General features: G+C 42.2%; 1 protein-coding gene across 6 annotated transcripts in view; it reads left to right on the forward strand.

The window, feature by feature from the left end:
• Window positions 1-12,889, forward strand: part of ACMSD (aminocarboxymuconate semialdehyde decarboxylase) — a 57,903-nt gene that overhangs the window by 17,987 nt on the left and 27,027 nt on the right. For 4 of the 6 annotated variants that reach the window (XM_043487542.1, XM_043487545.1, XM_043487544.1 and 1 more), the window contains 5 exons: window positions 1,658-1,707; window positions 3,062-3,298; window positions 8,317-8,410; window positions 10,937-11,032; window positions 12,146-12,318. In XM_043487542.1, coding sequence (XP_043343477.1) covers window positions 1,658-1,707; window positions 3,062-3,298; window positions 8,317-8,410; window positions 10,937-11,032; window positions 12,146-12,318 — 650 coding nt within the window. Of the gene's footprint in view, window positions 1-907; window positions 1,028-1,657; window positions 1,708-3,061; window positions 3,299-8,316; window positions 8,411-10,936; window positions 11,033-12,145; window positions 12,319-12,889 lie in introns of all 6 variants that reach the window. The other 2 variants (XM_043487546.1, XM_043487547.1) reach the window with 2 other exon arrangements.

Genomic DNA, 12,889 nt, shown 5'->3' on the forward strand with positions numbered 1-12,889 from the left:
TTGGATTAGACTTGTTTTTTCCCCTCTCAATTCCCAGAGACTAAAGAATAGGTATCCAAATAAGCCAGCACATAAATAATGCAACTTACTATGTTAATATGAAATACAGTGACAAGTGATGGCCACTGGGGTGTAGGGAAGGAGCCAAGCTGGACAGGAGCCTCATCCCACCACTGGCAGGCCATGTGACCTTAGATCCAATCTATAAAATGGAGAAATTAAACAGAATAATGTAAACAAAAGCATTTGTGTAAAATGTGAAGATTTTATAGTTGAAAGGGACTTGTCTGTTGCACACTAATCAATGGACACAGATCCTATCTGTGGCAATGTTTAATGATGCTCTCTAATCAAAAGCTGTAGTGTCTAGTCCTCACTAAACAATGACTTATTTTTTCATATACGGATATGTTGAAAATGCCAGGCACTCTTCTGGACACTCACTAGGGATGGGACATAGACAGGCTCATGTGGTGTTTATGACCAAGTAAGGAATGGCACGGAATAAACAACTAACTACAGTCATGACAGACTGTAATAAGTAGCAGAAAATTAAAAGAACAGAACAGTGGGAGAGAGAATGCATGGAGTCAGGGAAAGCCTCTCCAAGGATCTGATGTTTGAACGGAGACCTTGGGGTGAAAAGGAGCACATCCTGTGATGAGCCAGAAGAAGAGCATTCCAGGCAGATGGAATAGCCGTGCAAAGGCCCTGGGGCAGCAAAGAGCTCCAAAGAACAGGCAGGAGGCGAATGAAGCTCAATGTGAGCAGGAGAGACTGTGTGGAGTCTTATACCATGTTCAAGTCTGGATTTTACTCTAAGTGTGATTTTACTCTAAAAGTACTTGGAAGTTTTGAATAATAGAGTGACTTGATCTAAGTTTTAACACTTACTCTGGCTTCCAAGTGGAGAACAAACTGTAAGAGGACAAGAGTGATGGTAGGAGACCAGCTTGGAGGCTTCTGCAGCAGTCCCCATAGGAAATGCTGGTGGCTTGGACCAGGCAGTGGCAAGAGATGGGGAGAGGTGAGTGCCTAAAAGGAACTGGAGCAGAGCAAACAGGACTTGCTGTTGGGTTGGATGTGGGTTTGAGGGAAAGAGGGCCCATCCTTGGTTTGGCAGCATCTCTCCCAATACCCCAGCTCCAGGAGTGTGACTATCAGAGAGCTTGGGCATCCTGGATGCTGGAATCTGGAACCACACTCAGGGCCTCATTCTGGGCATTCCAGACAGTGGGACTCTACCCAGACTCACTTAGGAGACGAATTACACGGCCAGGAAGGTGACTGAGAAATATACTCTGTCATGCATGACCTAAGATGAAACACCTTAAAAAAAAAAAAAAACTGATGGGGAAATGCCTTGCTTAAATACAACTTCACAGTTGTTGAAATAACCTTTGAAAAATGAGCATTTTAGTTTTTCTTCAATGATCTCACTTTTGTCCAGTCTTTCCTCCTCCTCTTAGAACTGAGGCTGAGGGATGAGGGAAGCCTAGGGCACAGACCCTGAGAGAAGGAGACAGGGAAGACACAGTGAGGGAGGGGAGAGCAGAAGGAAGGTGGGATGGAGACTTGCTAGGCTCCTCGGCCCTGGGTAATGCAGAGGTGCCTGAGTCATTCTTCTCACTGGCTTTGCCTTTGTGTCTGTGTCTAGGAGTGACTGTGCAAGCCCTTTCCACGGTTCCCGTCATGTTTAGCTACTGGGTGAGTGTGAAATCTCAATCCATCTCTTTGGTGAGCAAAGGCTCACATCCAGTTCCCTAGTAAGGAGACAGGTGTCTCAAGTCTTGACATTGCCCACCCAACTCTCCTTTAGAGATCAGCAGGGCCCCTCACACTTGCACTGTTCTCTCCCAGGCCCGTCTTCCTAGTAATGTCCTTGCTCTAGAACTCCAGTGTCCAGTATGGTAGCCAATAGCTGCATGTTTCTATGTAACTTGAATTGTATTTCCACTGGACAGCACAGTTGTAGACTCAATCTTGACCTCCATCAGAATGACCTATTGACTCATTCCTGCCAAGAGAGGCTCAGTAACCGACAAGCCAGTTTATTCTAAAGTGATAAAGATTTTGAGGTGATAGGAGTGATGATGGTGGCCTAATATGTTGCCTCTCCCATGGAAATACACACAATTCAAAACAGGATTCCTTGAGTTGGATGTCTTTCCCCAAGTGATTAAATCTTGAGTGCTACAAGTTTCAGGCATGATGGCAAGCCTGCAAAAGAACACTTTTGTAAGTAGTTGGAGGTACACTAAGTACCCGCTCAACTAAATAAATATTCAATCACGTGGCAATTTAAGGAGCATTGGAAATACCACTTATTCTCACCTCCTCCACCTATGCTCATAATTTCAGTATTAGTGATTCAATACTTATCTGTTCCTATGATGAAATTCACCACTTAAAATAAAAATACCCTAAGACCTCAAGATACCTGAGTTTACCTGATTGGGTGCTATTCTAACAGGACAACTGGCATTGCTGGAGAGTACCAAATTCTTAGCACTGAGGTGGGATGATGTTGAAAAGAAAGACAGAAAGGAAGGAGGGAGAGTTAGGAAAACAGAAAGCAAACTTTGTCTGCATCAGCATCTTGCTAATAAGGTAACTCTTTGAGTGTCACAGCTAACAGGAAGGACAAGGAGAAAGACAGGGACAGGAGAGGTTCATGGGCAGCCTGACATCCCCAAGGAGATGTGACAAGAGGTGCCCTGATATCTGGCTCAGTTCCTGGTGTGGGTAGAGGGGAGCCCTGCAGGCTCCTATCTGGGTTGGTGGATGGTCTGCCCTCATTCTATGTCTAGTGTAGGGTTCCAGGCCCTGATTACATCAGTTTTCTAATTAATCCGCAATGTGCTAGCAGTTTTCGTTACCTTGGTAATGACCGGCTTCTGGGTCTTCTGTGGCCAAATGCCTATCTCAAACTGTGCTTCAGGTTTATGAGGTGTAAAGCCACTGGGCGGGACAAATGACTGAGCCTAGAGGAGGTGCTGAGCAGAGTAAATATCTAAAGTAGGTTTTGAACCATGTGCTTTCCTTTGCCTGTCTCCACCAGGCCAAACCTCAGGACACTTTAGACCTGTGCCAGCTTCTGAACAACGACCTAGCTGCCACCATTGCGAGCCACCCCAGGAGGTTTGTGGGTCTGGGGACGTTGCCCATGCAGGCCCCTGAGCTGGCGGTTAAGGAGATGGAGCGCTGTGTGAAGAAGTTGGGCTTTCCCGGGGTTCAGATCGGCTCCCACATCAACGAGTGGGACCTGAATGCACCGGAGCTCTTCCCAGTGTACGCGGTATGAGGTGCCACAACGTGGAGCGGGTACTGTGCTGGGTGTCCCTGGGTTGGAGAAATGCCTGATGACATGCTGGATGCAGGGGGAATGTGGAAAGAGCTCCCCCACAGGAAGGGCCATCCTACTAGAAAAGGGACAAGTGAAAATGCTTCCCAGGTCGGCCCTAAGTTAACTCAGTGAAATCTCTCTTCTTTTGAGCCCTCTTGCTCTCCTTTTAAAGTTTAATTTGGAATAAAATAGATAACCAACAAGGACCTACTATAAAGCACAGGGACCTCTGCTCAATATTCTGTAATAACCTAAATAGGGAAAGAATTTGAAAAAGAATAGATACATGTATATGTGTAAACAAGTCACTTTGCTATACACTTGAAACACAACGTAGTTAATCAACTGTGCTCCAATATAAAATAAAATTTTTTTTAACTTTAAATAAAGAGGTTTCATTTGGAAGCCAAATTATTACCCATATCACAGCCACTGTGCAAAAGGATCAGGTTAATGACAAGCCCCAAAGTATTTACTTTTGCTTTGGAAAAAAATTCTTACCATTTTTCAAAATTATGAAGTAATCCAATTGTGGAAAATATAGAAAAGCATAAGGAGAAAAATAACTGTACATAAAATTAAAAAAAGCAACAAGGATTTACTGTATAGCACAGGGAATTAAACCCAATACCTTGTAATAACACATAATGGAATATAATCTGCAAAAAAAAGAAAAACAAATCATTATGCTGTACATCTGAAACTAACACAATATTATGAATCAACTATATTTTAAATAAATAGGAAAACAAAAATAACCCATAATTCTGCCACCCAAAGATGATTAACCATGGTTAATAGTACATTTATCTTTTTATATGCATACATCTGCATATTTTATATTTTAATGGAATTGGAATTCTATTATACATTTGATTTTATATTCTAATTGAGAATTTCTAACCTAAGTGAAAATTCTCTCAATGCGTGACTTAAAATAACTGCATAGTATTGCAATATGTCTTGTTTTATTTAACCGACTCTCAATTAAGATACTTTTTAAACCATATTTTTTTTAAATGTAGTATAATAAAAATATGCAACAAAAATATACCATCACAATGTTAACATTTGATGATACTAGATAGTAAGCGTATAGCTGTTCATTGTACTATTGTTTATAACCTTCTATATTTGAAACACTGCATAATAAAATATATCTTCAAAAATGCAGTGCCAGCAATTTCTGAAATATCCAGCAGAAGAGTCCACAATCCCACGGTCCTCTCTACTTTGGGAGGTTCTTTCTGTATCTAAATCTGCTTTCCTTAATTTCAGAATTCAAGATGCTTAATTCTTTATCCAATTGCATTTTTAAAAAATTTCTTACTTCCCTCCTGGAATTATAATAGTATCATTTTTGTTTATTTTCATTGCAAAAGCAAAATCTTCAGTAATGAATTAAGTAGATGTTGGTGGACCCATCAGGTACTATAATCACTGATCATTTATTTCATTTATTATTTATAGAGCTCTGACTGCATGCAGGATGTTTTCCATGTCTGTGTCTATGGACACTGCCCACCAGTTGGGGGACTGCCTGTTAAATTGCCTCCCAATAACCTGAAAGATTTAATGCTCCTCTGAATATTGAACTCCCAGAAGATGATTGGCTGCAGTGGCTGAACTGATCCAGTGACTGTTTTCTAGAAACTTTAATGAGCTCTGAAAAGAGGATTTATTTACTCGCGTATAAAATTGTTTCAGCACAGTGTGAGCAAGCCTTCAGCTATAAGTCATTTTATTATTCATTGGACTTGGCTTTATGAGTTACTAAGGTGCTCAGAAAGCAACAGCAGCCAGTTGGGGTCCAAATAGATATTGTCATTTATGTGATCAGTTCAATTAATCATTCTAACTAGGGTGTTTTGGGGTCTGCCAGTCTCTGTGGGGATTCAAGAAAGCATCCTGGCCCCATTTGACTTGTGATGTCCTGGGGTTGACAGCACATTTGTTTGGTTAGCAAGACTTGCCAGCCTTACCACTAACTTGCTGAAACGAATGAGAGGAGTTTCTGTGAGCCAAACAAATGACAGGAGTTTCTGTCATTGCGAGGTCAGCCAGAGCTCCAGAGCGCCTGATTGTCCCCCTAATCTCCTAGACCTTTGTTCTCATGTGAACCCAACCACATGTTCACATCAGTTTTTAGGTATGAAGATGACTTTGTTGTATGAGGCAGAGTGGTAGTGGCAAACTGCCTACCATTTATTAGCCAGAAGACCTCAGTTACTTACTTAGCCTCTATCTGCCTTAGTTTCCCTGTATGTAAAATGGGAATAATAAAAAGTACTCATCTCCTAAAGGATTAAACTAGTTAACAACTGTGAAATTGCTATATACATAATACATACATATATGCATGTGTGCTAAGTCAGTCATGCCCGACTCTATGTGACCTTATTGACTATAGCCCACCAGGCTCCTCTGTCCATGGGATTCTCCAGGCAAGAATACTGGAGTGGGCAGCCATTCCCTTCTCCAGGGGATATTCCCAACCCAGAGATCAAACCCGCATCTCTTACGACTCCTGCCTTGGTGGGTTCTTTACCACTAACGCCATCTGGAAGCCCATATATAATATATATTATATATAAAATATATATATATAATATATATATATATAACAGCTTTGGCACACAGTCAGTCAGTTCAGTCCCTCAGTCGTGTCCAACTCTTTGCGGCCCAATGAACCGCAGCACGCCAGGCCTCCCTGTCCATCACCAACTCCCAGAGTCCACCCAAATCCATGTTCATCGAGTCAGTGATGCCATCCAACCATCTCATCCTCTGTCATCCCCTTCTCCTCCTGCCCTCAATCTTGTCCAGCATAAGGGTCTTTTTCAATGAGTCAGCTCTTCACATCAGGTGGCCAAAGTACTGGAGTTTCAGTTTCAACATCAGTCCTTCCAATGAACACCCAGGACTGATCTCCTTTAGGATGGACTGGTTGGATCTCCTTGCAGTCCAAGGGACTCTCAAGAGTCTCCTCCAACACCACAGTTCAAAAGCATCAATTTTTGGTGCTCAGCTTTCTTTATAATCCAACTCTCACATCCATACATGACCACTGGAGAAACGATAGCCTTGACTAGATGGACCTTTGTAGACAAAGAAATGTCTCTGCTTTTCAATCTGCTGTCTAGGTTGGTCATAACTTTCCTTCCAAGGAGTAAGCGTCTTTTTATTTCATGGCTGCAATCACCATCTGCAGTGATTTTTGGAGCCCAGAAAAATAAAGTCAGCCACTGTTTCCGCTGTTTCCCCATCTATTTGCCATGAAGTGATGGGACCAGATGTCATGATCTTAGTTTTCTGAATGTTGAGCTTTAAGCCAACTTTTTCACTCTCCTCTTTCACTTTCATCAAGAGGCTCTTTAGTTCTTCTTCACTTTCTGCCATAAGGGTGGTATCATCTGCATATCTGAGGTTATTGATATTTCTCCCAGCAATCTTGATTCCAGCCTGTGCTTCCTCCAGCCCAGCGTTCCTCATGATGTACTCTGCATATAAGTTAAATAAGCAGGGTGACAATATACAGGCTTGATGTACTCCTTTTCCTATTTGGAACCAGTCTGTTGTTCCATGTCCAGTTCTAACTGTTGCTTCCTGACCTGAATACAGATTTCTCAACAGGTGGTCTTGTATTCCCATCTCTTTCAGAATTTCCCACAGTTTATTGTGATCCTTTTGGCACATAGTAAGTGCTGAATAAATTTAGAGTTATCATGATTTTGAGGGTGTAAGTGACTTATTTTTATATTCTTTACAACGTCTCATATGCCAAAAGTGATAAAAAATATTTGTTAATTTTAACGGAATAGAAATGAACCATCACAGTTACACAGAATGAAGTTTTATCCTCATGAAGAGTGAAATCCCACCAAGATACCATGATCATGTGCGTTTATCAAGCACAAACCAGCCCAAGAAGTTGATACTCTCCAGCCTGCATCCACTAGTAGAAACCAACTAGCTCCTCTCTCTTCAAAAGACTTATAACTCTTCCACTCCCCAGACCCTGTTGAATTAGAAGTCCTTTCTTCACTTTGCCTGCCACTTTCAGAATCACCTGTTGTCCCAGGACTACTTCTCTATTTTGAAAACACTTATGCACACAAGTCACATTGCATCAGCCTGGCTGGCCCAAATGTTTATATGTAGACGTAGGATGAATCATCCCAGCACCTTAATATATTTGGAAAAGAAATGCTCCAAGGAAATTTGCTTTGAACCGTGGCAAGCCACTAATATTAAAAACCTGTTGAGAGGACTTTTTCTAATTAAACGTAGTGTTAAATAAAGGCCATGCCCTCCAGATGGTATTTCCAGTTCCCAGAAGGTCCTGGAGCAGTTTTGCTCGTGACATTCTTTTCAGTGCCTGCTTTGCTGCAGCACTGAGAGCGCTTCCCTTTCTCAAGTCGCCTCGCTCACAGCAGCTCAGCTGTGGCCCTGAGGCTTTGTGGGTGCCTGTAGATCCCAGAAATTCCCAGCTAATGTCAGACTCGGAGAGGCCAGATGATATAGGTCAGGCCAACTTGCTTCAGGACAGTCATGAGCCCCTGACTCCCAGCCCATCCCTTCCTCACTTTCCACATCATTGAGTTTCCAGGAGGGGTAGAGGAGGGAACACTCCAACTATGACTCCAATGATACAATCTGAGCAATCCTTCTGACAAAGTGGACCAAATAGGAACCAGCGGGTGAAATTTCCTTGGCATTTGAGGTGTGAGATCAATCCTTGAGTGTTTTGCCAATGCTCTTTTTAATTCTAACCAACACCCTTGTTAATTTTAAGTGTTCTTTTTAGTTAGTTTTTCAATGATTCTGTTATATAGATCAGAAAAAACTTCAAAAATAATTTACTTATTCAGATCAATATAGAACCAGAGAAAAGCAATACCCTAAAATAGTGCCCTATATTTGCTGGCTCATCCAAATAACCTCCTCACTCTCTGATTGCTTCTTTGAAGGAGGCTGAAAGGCTGAACTGTTCCCTATTTGTGCACCCCTGGGACATGCAGATGGATGGACGGATGGCCAAATACTGGTTCCCTTGGCTCATAGGTTCGTGTCAGCTTGTGATCTCGAAAAGAGAGTCAAGCCCTTGGTGTTTTCCAATTATCTATGGATACTATTATGTCAAAGAGAGAAAATATGAATAACTGACAGGATTGTGAGTTGAGTTCTTACTCCTGTATGTATTATCTCATTCAATTTTTTTTAATTGAAGTACAGTTGATTTATAATGTTCCAAGTGCACAGCAGAGTGATTTAGTTAGGTTACTTCATTTAATTTTAATCGTATTCACACAAAACTTTATGAGGTTGACATTATAATAGCCTTTTTTTTTTTGGCCATGCCACATAGCTTGAGGAATCTTAGTTCCCCAACCAGGTATCAAACTCATGCTCCCTGTGGTTGAAACTCAGGATCCTAACCACTGAACAGCCAGGGAATTCCCTAAAATATCTATTTTAAAGATGAAGAAACTGAGTCTCGAAGTGGTTAGGTAAGCTGTGCCAGTCACATAGTTAAAAAGCGAGAAAGCAAATCTGTCTGACTCCAAAGCTACCTCACTACACAGATTCCCAAAAAGTCTCTGAAAAAAAAGCAGCCATGCCTATCTAACAGATTTTTTAGAAGCCAGTGATAGCATCAGCCTTTACAAATGAGAACCCTGGAACTGTGAGTAGAAGGTCAACTTCCCCTATTGAAGGACCAGGTTTTCATGTTCCCCATTACCTACTCTCCCCCACCTGCACTGTTCACCCATGGTTCCACCTGAGGATAAGAGGAGAGACCTCTACTAGGAAAAAGAGGCGAGATCTCTACTAGGCCTACCAGACTCAGAGTAAGAGTTGGTCTGGATTCTCTTTCTGCCCTCACATTTTATGCCCCTGTTATTGCTTTTGGAGACCAATAAATTTAGTAAGGCAGCTTCCTCCCCATCCCCCACCAAATTCTTGAGCAGCAGTTAGAAGAGATAACCTAAGAAACCCTAGCGCTCTGCAGCTTCAAAGAAAATCTCTTCCCAATTCACACAACACACTTTGACAAGTCCCACAAACATACTTGTATTGCAGCTTCCCACAGAAAAAACAAAGGAGAGCATTTACACAGAGGATCATCTCATAACTTATTTTGCAACACAAATACATATTGATCCTTTCCAGCATGCCAGGCCCTGTACCTGGCACTAAGGATATACCAGGCATGGACAAAACCTCTGCCCTTCTGAAGCCGGAGGTGACAAACAAGTCCACAGATCACAAACAAGCAGACTACCAGTATTTTATTCTGGATGTAAAGGCAGTCTTTAACAGATTGGAGAATTCCCAGCAGGGGAAGGTCATGATCCAATTCACATTATAAATATTCCACTTTGTCTCCTATATGGACAATGTATGTGGGGTTACTGTCCACGTGTGATGCTACTGGAAACTCTGCCCACAAACCACTCCCAGAGAGAGATGAATACATCATGCTTCCAGAATTCTCAAGAGGCTAAGGATTGAGGGAGCCAGAGGCCTCTCTGTCCATGGAACAGTGACAGGCCTAAGGCAGGATGAACAACCAGTAAAGCCCCATTCGGCAGCCTGAGAGTCAGCTTCCCCAGAAGGCCCAGGGCTCAGTCAAGGAGCCCCCAGAGAGTTCTTTTTTTTTTTTTTAACATGAAACATGCTCTTTACTAATGATCCCATAGACTGTAGCCTACCAGGCTCCTCCGTCCATGGGATTTTCCAAGCAAGAACACTGGAGTGGGTTGCCATTTACTTCTCCACCCCAGAGAGTTCTTAACCACAGACTGAAAAACAGTCATCTGGAAATATTGCCCAGATTGACTCCATGGAAGTGAAAGCATCAGGTGTGGACCAGCCACCTCTTCTAGAAGCCCAAAGCACTTGAAATCATTCATTTTAATACAGTTACTTTCAACTTCAGCTCTAAAGGGGCAGCAAAGATTTGGCAGGAATATTAATATTAGTTGATACTTTCTGAGCACTCACTAACTGGCAAGAACTAACCATTATGATCCCCATTTTACAGATGAGGAAAATTGAAACACAGGGAGGCAACTCATATTTGTTGAGCACCTATAATGTGAAGTTCTGGCCAAGAACTTTCCCAATATCATTTTTGCAAGGCCTTGCATAGCCTTGCAAGATGGGCAGCAGTGTCACCCTTTCACAGGTGAAGAAGCCAAGACTCAAGGGCATTATATCAGTTTCAAAGGCCAAGAAGCAAAAAAAGTGAAAGAAGAATGGTTCAGCCTAGATTCCCTATACTCTACTTGACCCACTGAATCCAAAATGGAAGCTGGAAGAATCAGGACAAAAGCCAGGTCCTCCCGCTCCTTGACTGCTCTAGCCATTAGATGACTTTACTTGCAAGTGGCAAATAGGGAGTGTCCCATGATTTCCACTTGCCAAAGTCATGGCCTGCATAAAACCAAGCATGCTGGGGCACAGGGAAACTGTGTTTCTCAGCACTGACAATTATAGTAAGGTGCTATTCCCCTGACATTAGCATCACTGAACTTCTTGTTTGTGGTGACAATCCCAATACATCATGACTGTTTCCTCTTCCAGGAATGCCAGCTGAGACCACTGCAGCCATCTGTTCCATGATCATGGGTGGAGTGTTTGAGAAGTTTCCTAAACTGAAAGTATGCTTTGCACATGGAGGTAAGACCCTATCTGTACTGGTCTGCTTGGGCTGCCAGAACAAAATACGACCACAGTCTGGGCAGCTTAAACCACAGAAATGTGTTTTCTCAGAGTTCTGGATCCAGGATCAAGGTGCCAACAGGGTTGGTTTTTGGTGAGACTCTTTTCCTGGATTACAAAAGGCTGCCTTACTATGTCCTTACCTGCCCTTTTCTGTGTGTGTTCACAGGAAGAGAGAGAGAGAGTTTAGGTGTGTCTTCCTCTTCTTATGAGGACCAGTCCAAGCTTATGACCTCATTTTAGCTTAATTATCTCTGTAAAGGCCTTATCTATAGATACAGTCACATTGGGGATCAGGGACACAGTTTTGGAGGGATACAATTTGGTCCTTCTAGTCACTGTTCTAGTTATAAAATATATGATGTTTCAAGGACCAAATTCCACTCTTGCAGACAAGTTTAGTTTGGCTGGCACAGCTTACTTGATTTTGCTTTGGTTTTTATTTAAATGTCTCTTGTTAGACCATAAGCTCTCCAGTTTGCAGTAGTTTCTACCATTCACTATTGTTTAGAAATAGGCCTGTTTCATTCCTCTACATTTCCTGTTTGGTCCCTATGGGTAAATGAGTTTGGAACTCTTGGTTACATACACATGATATCCAACTGTACATACTGTTCTCTAATCTGCTTTTCCTTCTCATCAGCATAGAGAGACATCTTTCAATGTCAGTGAGTACAGACCATCATCATTTTTGATAGTTGTATGTATAGCAATATGTTTTATGGATATGCCATCATTATTTAAATATTTCCCAACTGATAGGTTGCCTCTGTATTTTTATATCATAAGACACTTCATTTTGAAAATCTTGACCACATATCTTTACACACTTGACCATATATCTTCTCTCCCTAGGATGCATTCCTTAAATCTGAATTTCTAGATGAGTTAATTTCATTCTATATTCTGGCTCCTTTATTCTGGGTCATCTCTCAGCATTTGGAACCCAGTAGGTCCTCTGTAAATGTACTTAACTAGCTGGGATATAGGAACTTCTTGCACACAGCATGAGGATTGAAAAGAATCCTTTTCAAGTCACACTAGCCCCTCAGGAATGCATTTTACTTGCAGGTGGCTCCTTCCCCTTCACAGTTGGAAGAATCTCTCATGGATTCAGCATGCGTCCTGATCTGTGTGCACAGGACAATCCAACCAACCCAAAGAAATACCTTGGTTCCTTTTATACAGACTCCTTGGTTCATGATCCTCTGGCCCTCAAGCTGTTAACAGATGTCATAGGAAAGGTAAGCCAGAACTGCTATTCAAATAACTTATGGGGAGTGGAGTGCAGGATCAGCAACCAGTTGCCTGGTCTCTCTCCATAAAAGGGGTATGGGGAAGAGGCATTAGAAGAAAAAAGAGGTACACTGAACTATGGAATTAGGTTTGCTCACATTGGGTATCCTATCCAGAATCTCCTTCAACACAGACCATGTGTCACCAGGAAACCATCATGGATGTGTGCCAGGGAAATCTCAGATAACCCACATGGCTGGTAGCTCCCCAGATAAGTTCCTCTTCCTACGGTCACCTGTGTAGTGATCATAAGGAAGTGACACATCATGATGAGGTAAGCAGGAAAAAGCCACCAGTTTTGAGGTCAAATCCACCTTAATTAAAATCCTGGCTCCACTTCTTCTGAATTAGGTAGAGTGTGACTCTGTCAGGTGGTGCTGGCAGTAAAGAATCCTCATGCTAATTCAGGAAACTTAAGAGACGTGGGTTCAGTCTCTGGGTTGGGAAAATACCCAGAAGGTGGGCATGGCAACCCACTCCAATATTCTTGCCTGGAGAATCCCATGGAGAGAGGGATCT

This window comes from Cervus canadensis, chromosome 15 (assembly GCF_019320065.1).
Source record: "Cervus canadensis isolate Bull #8, Minnesota chromosome 15, ASM1932006v1, whole genome shotgun sequence".
NCBI lineage: Eukaryota > Metazoa > Chordata > Mammalia > Artiodactyla > Cervidae > Cervus > Cervus canadensis.